A 16,418-nucleotide genomic window follows, 5' to 3' on the forward strand; every position below is an offset into this window, starting at 1 on the left:
GTGAGCGATTGGGAGAGCTGAATTATCAGCTGCCAGGCAACTCTCATTCATTTCAGAAAATCTAATGGAAGCAGTGATGGGAATGAACAATTTTGTCTCTGGATAGCACAGACTTAGCCATCCGGGTGGTAATGCAACAGGCTCCTGCAAATCATTGATCCATTAGCTTTTCTTTAAAGAAAAAAATGAATGTTTTGGGGTTTTTGTTGGCACAATCTGTGTATCGCCTTATTATTTTAAAGTGATTAGTTAATATCCTCTTGCTTGATCAAGATGTTATAAATAAACCTGCAAAGGTAATGTTGGCAATCTGTTCTGAAAACCGATACTAATCTTAGAGATTTTGAAGGTAGAGTTTGAAAAATCTGCTCTGACAGTTGACTCATTGCGCCTTTTATCAACATAAAAGTTTCAAGGAACAGGATTTTTTTTCTCCCGTTAGTTCAATGTGTTTTGGAGATTTGCTTTTGGTGACATGCTGGGGGAAATGAAAGCCGCATTTGGCCACCAGAGGGAGCAGCTGGTGGCCATGACTTCCATAGAAACTGAATTATCAGGACATTTTGAAAAGGTACATGCTGATGGTTGAGTTCAAAGAGATGTCTTTGATGATTCATACCACAGTTGGCATACATGTGGAGTTTTAGATTTAATGCCTGCTAAAAGTTTCACGGGGGGGCAGAAAACTTCTCAGCTTCAGATTTTCTTTCTCATCGGAAGATGGATTTATTAAATTGGCATTTAGTGAATTTTGTGAGACCAGGATGTCTGCAACCCAGGAAAAAGCATTTCCTGCTTCTCAGTGGACTCCTAGTGTTTGGTTTGCAGCTTGTCGATTCCTCCCAGATTTGGCATTTATTCCCCCCACTTTTTCTCTCAAAAGCTAATTTCTGTACAGCTATTCATTTTTAAATTTTCTAAACATTTTGCTTCTGCTTAGCCACCCCCTATAGAGTGTTTGCATTTGGTTTACAATAAAAACACCTAAGAATCTCACATGATAGCTTGATTCATGTACCATTACTAGAGATTGCTGATGCCCCTTGCCCCTTCCTCAGGAAGGGGAACGGAAGTTTGAGTAACACAGAAGGCATTGGTGTTTTGGGATTTCTGATTGAATAGGTGTATGTCTGCTACTTTTCTTTCCACAAAACTCTGAGGCTCCATTCAGATGACTTCAGGGCAGACCTCGAAAGTTGTCCATGGTTCCCTCTCGATCCCACTCAACACTGACTGACAATCCATCCCATGCCAAGATACAGTCGCTGTCTCTCCGCTCTCCTTGGAAACAGACCTGATTATCTTCTCTCCGATTTTTCCTGAAGCAGGGATTTGGTTAGCTGTTGGATTTGTAGGATTTCCTTGAAGGAGGCAGCATAATAACAGCAGCTCAACAGATGAGGTAGAAATCCTTTTGATGCTTCTAGCAAGCTGGGTACCCCAAGAGCTCAGATTCCTGATAGAGATGTTGCCTGGTTCTTGCCTTCCTCCCCCTGAGCACCGGCAGCTCAGGAAAGAGAAATGTTGAAGGGAAGGAACAACGCTCTGTCCTTGCTCTTGACAAAACACAAAAATTACTTACGCTTCTTGCCGACAGACGTTCTAGACAGAAAAAGGAGCTTGAGGATAAAAGATGCTCAAGATTTTCTCTCAGCTCTTTGGTTTTTCTAAGAGCTTGGTGTTTGTGCCTGTGAGCAGGGCCAGCAGTACTTTTAGGGACCCATAAAATGTTTACTTTTTTTTTTTTTAAATCAGAGGAAAAAATTGAGCTTTTAGGTCAAAGAAACTGTTTTCGTAGATAATACTAATGTTTTTGTCTCTATATGAATGCCATTGTAAAATATATATATTTTTAAAGATTTTATTTATTTGAGAGAGAGAGCACTAGCATGAGCAGTGGGGAGGGGCAGAGGGAGAAGCAGACTCCCCACTGAGCAGGGAACCGGTCCCAGGACCCTGAGATCATGACCCTGAGCCGAAGGCAGATGCTTAACTGACTGAGACACCCAGGGACCCCATAAAATATAATTTTTCATGCATTTTTTTTTTTTTAATGAAGGAGGGGGTCCAGGGAGGCACAGTGCCCAGAACCGCCAAAGTCATAATGCAACCCTGGCCAAGGGGCCTAGAAAGTAAAGGATGCGAGGATGTATCATTTCACACAATCTGGCTCATGTTCTGCTCTCTCAGTTCAGATAATTGTGAGCGGGTTGTGAAGACCTTTGGTTCTGTAACCCAGCATCAGCCACTTTGTGTGCACCCCCCAGACAGCCTGGTGCCCCATGACTTCTGGGAGTGACCTTCAATAATAGTATGTTTAAGGGTGGGCGAAGTGAAATGAGACCGTGCTCCACTCTGGGCTCATTATTTTCCTTTCCCAATTATATAGAGAGGTGTGCTTGCATGAAAACTATCCAGTTTTCTTAAGAATATCATCTCTGCTTTAGTGTGCATCTGGGGGAATTGCCTGCTACAATGGGATGAAAGGTTTGCTTTATACCCTGTTATTTAAAAAAAAAATCAATTATTTTTTTTACTGATTAAAAACATGTCCTTGCTTAATTGATACCTCTTCAATGATTTCCTGGGAGAACAGATCTTAGAGATGTTCACTGTATATTGTGAATATCAAAGATGGTCTTGATTCAATTCCTTGTTCTTTTCACTTTATATCCTCCCCCCACCCTAAGTCACCTTGGATTGGATACATGCTCATTCATAATCCCTATATGCATAAGCTTTGATATTGCTGACAGAATATTTTCATACTTTGCCCCAAAGTTTTCAAAATCATTGCCCATTTCTCCTGGTAAATCCAATTTTGAAAAACCGATTCAAATGTTCTGTTTTGATTTTAGAAATTCATTTTGGAAAAGGTCAGGCTGTTTGGATCACTTTAAAGGTTTGCTCGAAGGAACAAGATAATTCTTTCTCCGGAGTTTTGCTCACAAGTTATTTTGACTAGAGCCAGTGTTTCTGACTCTTCCAAATCTCAGGGTGACTTGCATTTCAAGAGCAATGTTAAGTTCATCATTCAGTTTTGGGCCCAGAGAAATTAATGGTGAGAAACCGACATGATGAGTTTCACCTTCCAAGATTCTTTCTACCGAGATTTCCAATTACCTCCTTGTGCCCTCTCAAAGGTTAATTTTAAAACTAGTACCATATCTAATTGTGTTAGGAGCACATGACTTCTAAAGGACAAATCTATATAAATGATTACCCTTGGAAGAAAGCTACATGTAAGCAGTTTATCCTGGTTGTTTAAAGAACATTCCTTTCAGCTCTCCAGTGTTGTAAATGCCTTGAGGTTCTGTGCTACTTGTGTGGTATTATTTGCTCAAATGATCTTATATAGGCACTCATGTTCCAAATGGTGTTACTAATGATACACGATCTACATTAAAACAGTTTAAAGATTTTTATTTGAGAGAGAGAGAGCGAGAGAGCACGTGAGGGGAGGGGTAGAGGGTGAGGGAGAGAAAGGGAGAGAATCCCAAGCAGACGCCATGCTGAGTGTGGAGCCCGACTCGGGGCTTGATCTCACAACCCTGAGATGATAACCTGAGCTGAAACCAAGAGTTGGACACTCAACCAACTGAACTAACCAGGTGCCCTACCTACATTAAGATAAAGACTTAATATTCTTATCTCCCTCCTCGCCCTCCCTACACCTCTCCCTTCTGCCCATTTTGATCCATCTTTTCTCTAGGACTGTTCCCTGCCAATCTGTCTTCCAACGTGCGTCTTCCCTCCGTGGTCCATGGTCTTCTGTCTTCAATGCCTGTCTTTCCTTTTAGGGGTTCTAAAGTTTACCTTTCTTCCCTTGCCTGCCCTTTAGGAGTACCAGGCTCAAGTGGAAGAAATGAGGTTGATGATGAATCAGTTAGAAGAGGACCTTGTTTCAGCAAGGAGACGGAGTGATCTCTATGAATCGGAGTTGAGAGAGTCTCGGCTCGCTGCTGAAGAGTTCAAGCGGAAAGCGACAGAATGTCAGCATAAACTACTGAAGGTAGCCAGCCACCTGCCAGAAGGCTGTTTTTGGGGTAGACTCCTGGATGATCTTAGTAAGAATAAAGGGAATACTAGCTTTGTGAGTGTATTTTTGGGGAATAATGGAATATTCTGCCAAGCTCCTGGTCTTTTTTTATAGAAGATAACCTAGTTATCATCATCATCATCATCATCATCATCATCATCATCATCATCTGGCCATAGAGACCAAGAAAGTATGGTAGTCTCTGTAAGACTTTTAGGTGCTTGAGATTTTCCAATATGTTTTATCTCTTAACTTACAGGCTAAGGATCAGGGGAAGCCTGAAGTGGGAGAATATTCCAAACTGGAGAAGGTATTTTACATTATTGGTGTTGCTATTTTTGGTAGATAATCTGTAAAATTTTTTTTTAAGATTTTATTTATTTGAGAGAGAGAGCTCACACATGTGGGGGTGGGGTGGGGTGGGGTAGAGGAGCAGAGGGGGAGGGACAGGCAGACACACTGAGTGTGGAGCCCAACACAGGGCTCGATCTCATAACCCTGAGATCACGAGCCACAATCAAGAGTTGGACACTAACTTACTGAGCCACCCAGGTGCCCTGAGAATCTTTTAAATGTTATTCTCCATGGCTCGTCATTGGTTAAGAATTCTCTTGCAATGGGTAGAGAACTCTATTCCAGGTTTATTTTGATGGTCAATCTCTGGGCAACCACGTTTAGCTCTTTAGCTGTGGTTCTAAAAGGGATAAAAAACACCTCATTTTTTATCATGCCTGATCACAGTAACATACAAACCAAGACACCTAGTAAAACATAGGTGAAAACTTCTATAGTCTTAAGGCACTGGGTAACTATGATTCTCTTGCCATTTGTGTGTTGCTGGTTCTAGGGAAGTAGCATGGAGGTTTTCATTGGGACATTCAAAGACTTCTCTGATAGGCCTCTGTTCTTCCTCTCCATTAGTAGGGGCTGGAAAACAGAACAAAAAGACCCCACAGAAACCTTCAGACAATAGCACTGCACTAAATGTAGCAAGACATTCATGCCAATTTACGTTTTGCTTTATTTCCTGGGATTTTAATTATAGATCAATGCTGAGCAACAGCTCAAAATTCAGGAGCTCCAAGAGAAGCTGGAAAAGGTAAGCCCGAGGTGATTTTTTTTGGCAACTTACCCTTCATTTCCAAATACTTTTCTTTGCCTTGTCCTGGAACCCAGAAGATGAAAGAGACAGAATTAGTCAGCCAGCACTGAGGAAAATGAAGGGCGAGTGAGCTATTACCTGAAAATATCAGAGTTCTGAAGACAGTTTTTCCTTTTGAGACATGTCAGCAGTGTTTATTTTTAAAAACTCAAGCTGCGTGAGACTCTCAAGTAAAAGTTCTAATTATACTATGACAGGAACCCAAGAGGCCAAGAGGCCAGCTTCTCTCCCTTCAGGGGGCCAGGCTCCCCGTTTTGCACATTTGTAAGAGGAGCAGGGGTTGTTCATGACCCAGATGGCTTTCAGTGAGAAACCGTGGGCAGCCTTCCTGCCCATTGGAAGACTGGGGGAGCTGGGGAGTCATCTCTGGGTGGGGGAGGGGGTGGGTTTGGTTTATAGCATCCTGTGCAGTTGATCTAATGACCCTCCCCTTGGCTGAACGCTGGAAATGCTAATGCATGGTCCAGAATGGATGTGGTTCTGAGACATGCCCATCACAGCAAGAATGTCCATGTGTTTCCTGGCCTGGTTTAATGGAGCCTCTTCTCATTTACTCTCTTTTTGTTGTTGTTGTTTTAAAGTTGCGGTGAAAAACGCATAACATTAAATTTACCATCTTAACCATTTTTATTTAATTATTTTTTTAAAGATTTTATTTATTTGACAGAGAGAGAGACAGCGAGAGAGGGAACACAAGCAGGGGGAGTGGGAGAGGGAGAAGCAGGCTTCCCGCGGAGCAGGGAGCCCGATGCGGGACTCGATCCCAGGACCCTGGGATCATGACCTGAACCGAAGGCAGACGCCTAATGACTGAGCCACCCAGGCGCCCTCCATCTTAACCATTTTTTAAAAAAAGATTTATTTATTTGAGAAAGAAAGAGTGTGTGCATCTGTGCTGTGCGTGCAAGTTGGGGGAGGGACAGAGGGAGAGAATCTTGAAGCAGACTCCTGCTGAGCGTGGAGCGTGGAGCCTGACTCAGGGCTTGATCTCACAACCCATGAGATTGTGATCTGAGCTGAAACCAAGAGTCGGCTGCTTAAGCGACTGAGCCGGCCAGGCACCCCTACCATCTTAACCATTTTAAGTAGAGAGTTCGGTAGTGTTAAGTATACTCACATCTCTGCGCAGTGGATCTCTAGAACTTTTCCATCTGGCAAAACTGAAACTCTTGACCTGCTAATTTTCCTTCCTTCCTCCCCCTAGCCCTTGGTAAACCACCTTTCTACGTTCTGTTTCTGTGATTTGGACTACTTTAGAGACTTCAAATGAGTAGCATCATAAAATATCTGTTCTTTCATGACTGGCTTACTTCGTTTAGCGTAACGTCCTTGAGGTTCATCCATGTTGTTGTAGCGTGTGACAGGGTTTCCTTCTTTTTAAAGACTGCGTGATGTTCCATTGTGTAGATAGACCACATTTTGTTCATCCATTCATCCGTTCCCGTCTCACCGATCCTGGAGATCACTAATGAAAGCCTCTACCGCCCTCTTTCAGCTAGACCTTTGTCTGAGGATTCACGTTTCTATCTAGAACTGTGTTCTCCAGCGGAAGTATGATGCAAGCCACAAGTGTCAGCTACTGGTGTAATTTTAAATCTTCTAGTAGCCACCTTAAACAGGCAAAAAGAAACAGGTGAAGTTATTTGAATGATACAGTTTATTTAATCCTGATAGAGCCAAAATATTGCAGCGTGTATCAATAGTAAAACATTTACAGTGTTTCAGTTTTTAAATGAATCAAACATAAGTTACATTAAAAATTAATTTTCCGGCCACACCAGCCACATTGCAAGTGCTCAAGGGCCACCTGTCGCCAGTGGCTCCTGTGTTGGACAGTGCTAGTCTCAAAGATGAAGTTTTCTTGAAGTTTTGACTTCTTAAAAATTGTAATTCAAAGCAAATAAGTGTGACATTGTTGGTTTCTAACCCTCAGATCTTTGCTATGATGCTATGAGTTGCAGTGTAGTTAAGACCCAAGTGAAAATTAACTTCAAAAGGTATAGCTGTTTTTTTTTTTCTTTTTAAGCACGGATTTGTGAATTACTGGGGAACTCTATGGTTGTTGTAGGCTTTGATAGGTTGAAGAAAAGCTTACAGTTTTTATCCTTTTTTAAATAAAAGTAGTACAGATTCCCTGTAGGAAAATGAACAAATGAGATAATTAAATAAGAAGAAACTGAGGGTAAACACATTCACACCTGGGTAGGTAAGTACTGCTAGGCCTTTCTGTTTGCATTTGCTATGTTGCATTGAATCTAAGATACTAATGATTATCAGATACAATGTATCTGTGCACCCCCAAGAAGGAAAAATTGCTGTCTGTTTTAACTGTAAGATGCATTCCAAATTCAGTGATGTTAAAATATATATATAAGTGCACTTTAGTGGAGAGGAAATGCAGAATAAAGTGAATGTTAATGGGTTTTGAAAATGGATCTGGTACGTATATACTTAGTATTGCCTGACTTTTCCCCGTTGAGGAGACAGTCACTATCTTTTTATGTGAATGACTTTGGCCATCTGTCTCCTGTACCTTCTCCCCGGATAGGCTGTAAAAGCCAGCACAGAGGCCACCGAACTGCTGCAGAATATCCGCCAGGCAAAGGAGCGAGCCGAACGTGAGCTGGAGAAGCTGCAGAACCGGGAGGACTCCTCTGAAGGCATAAAAAAGAAGCTGGTGGAGGCCGAGGTGAGCAGGGGTCCTCAGCCCGCGGTGGACGGAGCCCGGGTCCTGGCGTGGCTGCCCATGAGCAGCCAACCAGCTTTGGGCCGTGCCAAGGAGAAGACACTGCAGGACCACTGGCCCTTCTGCCAATCCCTTTGAAACCTGAGAGGCTTGGCAACGTTTTCCCCAAAGGGGAAGAAAAGACTGGTCACAGCAGCTTCAAGTAGAAAGATGTCCTGATAAGAGCGTTGCCTTTCTGTTCCTTTTCCTCTGGCCTCACGAACCTGGGAAGATTTATGTTTCAGTAGATGAACTGCAACGCTCTCCCTCAGTTTCTCTTTTTCTTCTCTCCGCACCCTTGTTTTTCCTTGCCTCCTTCCCACAGAGTTAATAATGTTACCTTTCAAGGTTTCAGCTGTTACTTGTGTGTTGATACCCCCCCGCCCCGGGCCTGTATTTTGGGCCTCTTCTCTCCCTCGAATTCTTTGTTGTTGTTGTTGTTGTTGTTGCTGAAATATTTGATATAACTATACAGGAAACACATGAGTGTCTTCTTGTTGTAAAAAACTTGAACAGTACTGAAGAACAGAGAATCAAAAGTAATACTTTCCCCTTACTCCCCTCCACCTCCCCCTGCCGCCTTGGTGATTGTCCCAGAGAATAAATAGATTGTAGTTGACCCCCCCGCCCCCCCCCCCCCCCCCCCGCCCCAGGCTCTCTGCTTTCCCCTGCCCTGGTCCCGGCTGGTGCATCACATCTAGAATGAACTCCCTATCTTCCCTCATGAGCGGGGCTACCTTCTTAATCTCCTCATGCCAGTCAGGGCCACCATCACTCATCTGGTCACCCCAGGCTTGAAACCTTGACGTCGCCTGTTCTCCTCGCTCCCTGCCATTCAGTGAGCCGCTCAGTCCTATAAATTCAGCCCCGCTGTCTCCCCCGTTCACCCCTGCTTGCCATTTCTGTGGGCCTCCTCACGGTCCAGTCCTTCTTCCCCTTAGTTGAGCACATTTAGTCATTTCAGGGCCCTCCACTTTCTGTCTTCCCTTCCTCCCCCATTGGCTCATTCAATGTAAGACTCACGGGCCTCAACACAAGGCTCATCAGCACCCCCTGGCCCATCCCAGAGCTTTCAAAGCTTCCCTGTGTCCTACGTGCACCCCTGAACTTGGTACGTGAAACTCTGAGCCGTTCGACTCACTAGTGCTCCCTTCTACCTTCTGCTACTCTGTCCCCTAACGCATCTTATGCTGCTGTAGCTGCTGGAGGCTTCACCTGGGCCCTCACCGGCTCCCTCCCCCCTCCATATTTGTGCTAATGCATCTGCCTTCATCTGAAGGGCCCTCCACCCTCCCCTCCCGCTCTCCCCACTCCAGCCTGGGTATCCCAGCACCGTCCAAAGCTCGCATCTCTGTGACTTCTCCTCTGAGCTCGTTCAGTGAAAAGGCCTCTCTCCTGCCTGCAGCCTCCCCCGTCTTAACCTACATTATGTTTCTTTGTGTTTGTCTTATCTTTTCCAAGGGCAGGAATTCTGTCGGCTTCCTCTCCATATTTTCCGTGATGCCTAGTGTGATACTTTGCAGATAGTAGGTGCTTGGTAAATATTTGAATGAATGAATGCACTCTTATAACCCAACACAACCAAGTACTTGGATTCTAGAATCTTCTTTTCCTCACCGTTGCTTCGGGTGCCTGAGACTTCTCTTCCTGCCTTGCGCGTATGCTTCTCGAGGGCGCTTTCCCTCGGTGCAGGCGCTATGCAGGCGCTATGCCTGTAGCAGTTACTCCATTAAAACTCTCTGATTGATTCCTGATCTACAGGAACGCCGCCATTCTCTGGAGAACAAGGTAAAGAGGCTAGAGACCATGGAGCGTAGAGAAAACAGACTGAAGGATGACATCCAGACAAAATCCCAACAGATCCAGCAGATGGCTGATAAAATTCTGGTGAGCAGGAACAAAGGCTGGAAAGTTAAAAAGACAACAGGTTAGAGGTCGCAGAGGGAAGGGGGCGAAAAGAGGAACGGAACGCCGTCACCTAGGGGAGGTGTCACCGAGTAGGCGAATGGAGAGAAGTGGCTTCAGTGTCTGCCCCCATGCTAGGATAGCACGAATAACCAAATGTTGGACGTCTCGGCACCGGTAACAGATCCGTAAATACTATTTTTTCCGCTCTGTTTGCTACCGCCTGACATTTTAAAACATGAACGTGCATCCTCTGTCGTTTCCGATACGTTTTACAGGAGCACTGACGTACTTCTGTCAGCAGAGTTTTGTGTGGCTGTTAACTTTGCAATGGCAATTGGCAAAACAGTGGGGATTTAGACCCTTAAAACCAAAACCCAGATTTGTGCTTTTGGAGAAGAAAGAAATTAGTCATGCAGGGTTGTTTTTCGCAGAGTAGTATTTGTCATAGATCTGCGTTCACCCACTCACTCTCTCTGCTACAGTTGGTTATTAGTATTATTTTTCCCCCTTAATTTCCTTAGATGTAGCAGGTCTTTTTTTAGGTTTGTAAACCATCATGATTCTGTTTTCGGCTCTGGTGACCAAATTAACTTCATCAAGGAAGGCCGGCTCGGGTGCTACTTGCAGACGTGGTGAGGTTTTGTCCCAGGCAGGTGAACTTTTAAAGGACTGTCCTTGGATCTCAGTCCCAAAGCCAGGAATGTGTGCCACGTTTGGGAGTCTTAGCGTTGACACGGAATCTGTTCATAGCCCCCTCCGCTCTGCCCCTAGGAGAGACCCTGGAGTGGTCGACTGTTCCTTTCCACCATAAGGAGGCGAGGCGGTGAGCAGGGCAGTGCATCTCTCTCTGTGTCTGTCTGCATCACTTCTGGAAAGTGGGTCACCTGCAACTATATGAACTCAAGAATGGCCAATTTATAAGCCTGTCGTTAATACCAAAACCAAAAAAAACCCCCAAACCCTTCAAAACTTTACCTGTCTATGTTTGCATATATTCACGAAGATATGGATGCTCTTGAGCGAACGGGTGAAAGAGAAATTGGTTGAACTGTTTTGCTTTAACACACAGTCTTCGTATATACGTCTGCACACAAAGGCAAACGTGACTGTTAGTCTACCCTTTCTGTTCTCTTGTTCCATCATCAAAGTTTCTCTTGGCGAGTGTCAAGTGTGTGAATTTTATCGTGAGTAAAATTAGATCCTACCGAGATCCCACCACTGCTGTCCCTTGCTTGGTGCAAACAAAGTGGTTAAGTCTCCTGTGGTTGCAAAGTGTTTCTCTGTTTAATGGTGATGTGTTCATTCATTCATTCAACAAATATTTAATGAGCTTCTACTATGTGCCAAGCACTGTTCTAGGAGCTGGAAATGTAGCAGCGAACAACAGTGTTTGCATAACAGGACTGAAGAGTTTGATCCAATACATAGAGAAAAGATAACATTTTACAAAAATGACAACAACAACAAAAAATGCCAAACCACAAAGAAGTCAGATTTAGAATATCTGCTTTTCCAAAGATTCACTTGCAATTAAAATGTAGGAGTAGAGAGTTCTACCTTCTTGGGATTCTGTGTTGTAAACTCCCATTCACATATAGACCAGAAATCGGGTTTTCAAGTCTTCAGGTTCAGGGATCTGAGTTTTTGACCTGTTTTTAGACTCTGCTTTCCATTCCTGTGCTCTCTTAGGAGGACCGAAACTCAGACAAGATGATTGTCAAGCGATTTCTAACGTAAAAAGTAAACAGATTTCTTTGTTTGAGAGTATCTTGCCACCTGCCTGACTACCTTTGTGGTTGTGACTTTATTTATTGTAAAGTGCCTTTTGCTCAAGAAACCTGTGAAGTACCCAGGACATGGGCAGAGGGGGTCCTTACTACTGCCATATAATGATGATGCTTGGAAACAGATCCCCAAATGTCATTTGCTTTAAAATATTTGCTATTCTGATAAGACCTTTTTAAAACAGGTAATTGAGGTTCTCATTATAGCAAAGTCTTTTGCTTTAATGAAAGAAGTCATTGCAGGAGATCCTTTAGTGCACATAAAGCCCTTAAAGTATGTTTTTATTAATTAAAATCCTGTTTACATTCAACTTTTCAAGATCACATCTTTTAGATGGCAATAGATCTTATGCACCTGGTCTTAAAATTGAACACTTTACTGGCCCCCAAAGCTAAGTCAATGCTTGTAGGCTTTAGAATTTCAAAAGCTTAATCAGTGACATTTTATGTGCATGTGAATCTGAAACTATTTCCCCCCCCCCATTTTAAGGACATATCCTGTATAATTTCCTCATTCTTCAAAATTCTCGTAATTATTTCCACTTTAAGGAAAAATTTCATAACTGTGAAGAGATGAAAACTTGGGGTAATGACTTTTGATATTAGTAATTAACTAATGGGTCCAGATTCCTAAGAACTAATGTGGATGCAGAGATCTGCATTTAGAGAATGTTTCAGTGGATTGAATGCTGCCTTTTATAAGATCAGTTTATAATACATTGGCAAATGAATTGGTATAATTTTCAAATGAATAATGATTTTGTTTAAAAGCAGAAATCTTAGAATGAAGGGAATGTTAAGTCTGAACTATTTATATCACTCCAAATTCTCTTCCCATCTTTAATATATAGGCATACATATTTGGGTCATTATTATCAGTGTATTTTATGTTCTACTTTGTTCCCATTAGCATTGTAGCCTATAAACATGGTATCATACGAACATCCCCAGATACTCACATTCTCTATACACCAATCAGTTAAAACAAAAATCATTCAAACCTCAAAGTGTTTGAATTGTAACATTACCTTTCTTTCCATAGCTAGGGTGAGCAATCCTGTTGATAATCAGGAAAACACACAATATTTTTTTATCATAATAAAATAACTTGAAATTTAAAAGAAATTAAAATTACTTCTTTTCATTTAAGGCTGTTATGACAGTGAAAATGGCCTGAGGCTCAAGGCAGTGGGCAGGGGCTTTGTGCTGCACTAAAATTTTAAATGTTGCCTTGTGACTGTCCTTTCTCTGTGCACAGATGAAGAGCTGCCTTTGTTTGACCTGTCACACTGACAGTGTTCTGATCCCAGCCCACCAGCTGTGTGTGTATGTGTATGAATACTTGGACCCGGAAACCCCAGGGCCAAGGATCGGTGGTGGTTTCCTTCCCAAGAGCCTTAGGGCTAGTCATGAAGGAACATGTGCCTGTTGCTTGTGGTGCCTGTGCCAAAGTCATGTTTCCCGTGAATGTCTAACACACCTGAGCTCTGTCTTTCCCTTTGCACACCTGACTGTCTCTTCCTTTGTGTCCAGGAGCTGGAGGAGAAGCACCGTGAGGCCCAGGTCTCAGCCCAGCACCTAGAGGTGCACCTGAAACAGAAAGAACAGCACTACGAGGAAAAAATTAAAGTAAACACACTTTCTGATCTTCCCCAGCATTCTTCCTCTGGCATGACCTAGCTTCTCTCTCTTCCTGGGCACTTTGGGCTCCTTCTTGCTTGACCCAAGGCCTGTATGGGGTAAATGCTGTCCTCAGGCCATGGTGGGAGGTTTTGGGGTGTTAACACATGTGGGGGATGTTAAAAAAATATATATTTTTTTTAATTATTAATCTCAGTTCTGTCTTTAATGTATTTTTCGCCCCACTGTCATTCAGTCTGTGATGACTTAGATTTAGCCACAGACTCACCATTCATTGCTTTAATTTCCTTCCTGCATCTCAGACCTGAACATTTTCCTTTTGTTTAAAGTATATCCCTGAGGACTTTCCTTAGCGAAGACCTGCTGGTGACAAGGTCCCGGTCCCGTGTGTCTGAAAGTGTCTTTATTTCACACTCATTCTTCAAAGGTGTTCTGCCTGGGGATAGAATTTTGGGTTGACAGTTATTTGTTATGACACCCTTTGAAGGGATCACTCCATTGTCTTTTGACTTTCATTATTGCTAATGAGAAGTCAGCTGTCGGTCTAACTGTTGCTTTCTTTGAAAATCATTGCTCTTTTTTGTTTGGCTGCTTTTAAAATTTTGCTCAGTCTTTAATTTTCTATAGTTTTACTATGATGTATCTAAATGCAGATTGATTATTTTATCTTGCTCGAAATATACAGGACTTTAAAATATATTGCTATCTTTTATCAATTCTGGAAAATTATTGGTCACTATGTCTCAAATATTGTCCCTTCTCCTTCCTTCTTCCTTTTTGAGGGTTTGAGTAGGCATCATGGGTGACTTTTTTCATATTTTCCATTTCTTTATCTCTCGAAGCACATTGGGGTAAGTTCTGGCTGATTTTCCACTTTACTAATTCTTACCTGTCAAATCTGCTGTTAAACCCACCCAGTGAGTTTTAAATTTCAGTTACTGTATTTTTGGTTTCTAGACATTTTATTTGGCTCCTTCCCAAGTTTAGTAGATTATTTAAGACAATAATTTTCTATTTCCTGCATTCGTTTTTAAGCTTGTCTTTTATTTCTTTAAACACATTAGCATAGTTGTTTTATGTTCTTTATCTGATAATTCCAGTATCTGATGTATCTGAAGGTCTGTTTCTGCTCTGTTGTTTCTCTTTGTTGTTTTTCACAGTGCCTGTCTTCTTCTTTTTTTAATAAGGTTTTATTTATTTATTTGACAGTGAGATAGAGAGCACAAGTAGGCAGAGCTGCAGGCAGAGGGAGAGGGAGAAGCGGGCTCTCCGCTGAGCGGGGACCCTGACGCAGGGCTCGATCCTAGGACCCTGGGATCATGACCTGAGCCGAAGGCAGAGGCATAACTGACTGAGCCACCCAGGCGCCGCTCACGGTGCCTGTCTTCTTGTGTGCTTGGTCAGCTGCTCATTTTCCTTAGAAAATTATTAATGGGAATTCTTTGAGGCATTGAATGGAAATGTGTACTCCCTTTGGGGGTGGCCCTGGGCTTAGACTTTTCTGTCTTCTTACCCTTTGAGGCTATTAAAAATGAAGTTCAAGTTTATTTGGTTCAGCAAATGCCTCAAGTTAAAAACAGCTTTGTGCCCATCTTAACTCTCTAGGTTTCTGCTGTCACTTAGAATTTTAGTCTCTAATTTCTTAGTCTCTTGCCAGTTTTTGGGACAGTGTTTTCTATATTTTATCTAGCGTTTTAAATCCTTTCCCATAGAAGAGCTGGCCTAAATAATCTAGCCCAATGTATAAAATACTAAATTCAATTACTGTTTTGATTATTAAAATTATTATTTCAGTTCAGTTATTATTAATAAATTCTGCAATCAGAAAAAATGCCAGCTTATCTATTTCCTTTTAAAATCACGTCACATTTTCATTATGACTTTGCACCAAGCCTTTAACTCAGTTCTTGTGTTCCTGAGAATCAGACATTGGTCAATACATCCTAAATATTATCTTCCCCTTCCAAATCAGACAGTGAAGAGGCTTTTAATTTTTGTGATGATCCTGTTAATGGATTTTGTTGGTATTTTCTGTTCCTTTTTTGGAGAACCAAACCTGGATATGCCCACACAGCACAGCAACATCATCCTCTCCTCACCCTGGTACCTTCATTTTTTGTTTGTTTGTTTAACCCCTGGTGTTACTTTTGGTTATTCTTCATGAAGGAAAATTACAGAAAAATAACTCAGAAGTGACTTCAAAGTATTGTAGTGTGACCCCCCCTACTCAGTGTATTTTAAACTTTATATACCAGTCCTTTTGATCTGATTTCTTACTGACTTCCCAATTTTTATCTTTGGAATAAACCAACTTCCAGAACATTATGAGAATGTATGCAGTAGTCCACTGACACCTTTGCACGATGAAAATAGCCATTCATAAAATTAATTCTGTAATTTGGGTGAGTATATTGACTTTCCTGTCTGAAAGCTGTGTTCTGTCTTAAATTGATGTAAATGTCTATAGTGGTTCTTTCATTTCAAGTTCCTTGCTTCCTTCCCATGCATCTCTTTTCTTGTTCATCCTTCTGCCAGTTTAACCCTATCAAAGTCGAGGTGTGTGCATTTTTGATAGAGGCCTGTTCCTCTCTGCCTCTTACTGGTCTCCATCATGGCCCAAAGTTGAGGTTTTATTTGGAGCACGAGTCACCCTGAAAATGTGTTTCGTTGCCTTAGCACCCCATACAGAGGAGCATACCTGGTCCGGGTACTGTGTGGTCTCCGTAGCCTTCTAGATGGAAAGAACTTTGTTTTATAGATCCTAGGGAATGTTATGGCAAGACCTGTTTTCTTCTGTCTTCCCTACTGGAATCTTTATGAAACCATTTCTTTTTAGCCTGTCTTACCTTGTGCTTCCTGTTCCAGGCCTCTCGAAGGCCATTTTAGTAATAATCATGGTCATACCCTAGATTTTGTCCTTTTCTTGTTTGTAATTTTAGAATCACACCCCAACATCCTAGAGAATGGGCCACTTCTCCTATTGAGCTTCTCCCCTCCTCCCTTGATCTGTCCTCCACCTTTTGTTCTCCACAGACTCCCAATCTATTTTTTTCATCAGTTGGTTCTAGTTTAAAGCCCTCTTTGAGATCTGTTCTTTCCTCTCTCTGTCATGTGAACCCCTTCCCTGCTGACTGGCTCCTTTTAGGAGCTCATGTCCCC

The 16,418-nt window shown here is 42.4% G+C and overlaps 1 protein-coding gene across 9 annotated transcripts in view; it reads left to right on the forward strand.

Annotated features, from left to right (window-relative positions):
* Nucleotides 1-16,418, forward strand: part of CIT (citron rho-interacting serine/threonine kinase) — a 161,283-nt gene that overhangs the window by 80,664 nt on the left and 64,201 nt on the right. For 7 of the 9 annotated variants that reach the window (XM_073881028.1, XM_073881030.1, XM_025889434.2 and 4 more), the window contains 6 exons: nucleotides 3,842-4,012; nucleotides 4,299-4,349; nucleotides 5,085-5,138; nucleotides 7,750-7,890; nucleotides 9,688-9,813; nucleotides 13,152-13,247. In XM_073881028.1, coding sequence (XP_073737129.1) covers nucleotides 3,842-4,012; nucleotides 4,299-4,349; nucleotides 5,085-5,138; nucleotides 7,750-7,890; nucleotides 9,688-9,813; nucleotides 13,152-13,247 — 639 coding nt within the window. The remainder of the gene's footprint in view (nucleotides 1-3,841; nucleotides 4,013-4,298; nucleotides 4,350-5,084; nucleotides 5,139-7,749; nucleotides 7,891-9,687; nucleotides 9,814-13,151; nucleotides 13,248-16,418) is intronic. The other 2 variants (XM_073881032.1, XM_073881034.1) reach the window with 1 other exon arrangement.

The sequence above is a fragment of the Callorhinus ursinus genome, unplaced genomic scaffold (assembly GCF_003265705.2).
Source record: "Callorhinus ursinus isolate GAN/ISIS: 27379988/994484 unplaced genomic scaffold, GSC_fseal_2.0 scaffold41, whole genome shotgun sequence".
Taxonomy (NCBI): domain Eukaryota; kingdom Metazoa; phylum Chordata; class Mammalia; order Carnivora; family Otariidae; genus Callorhinus; species Callorhinus ursinus.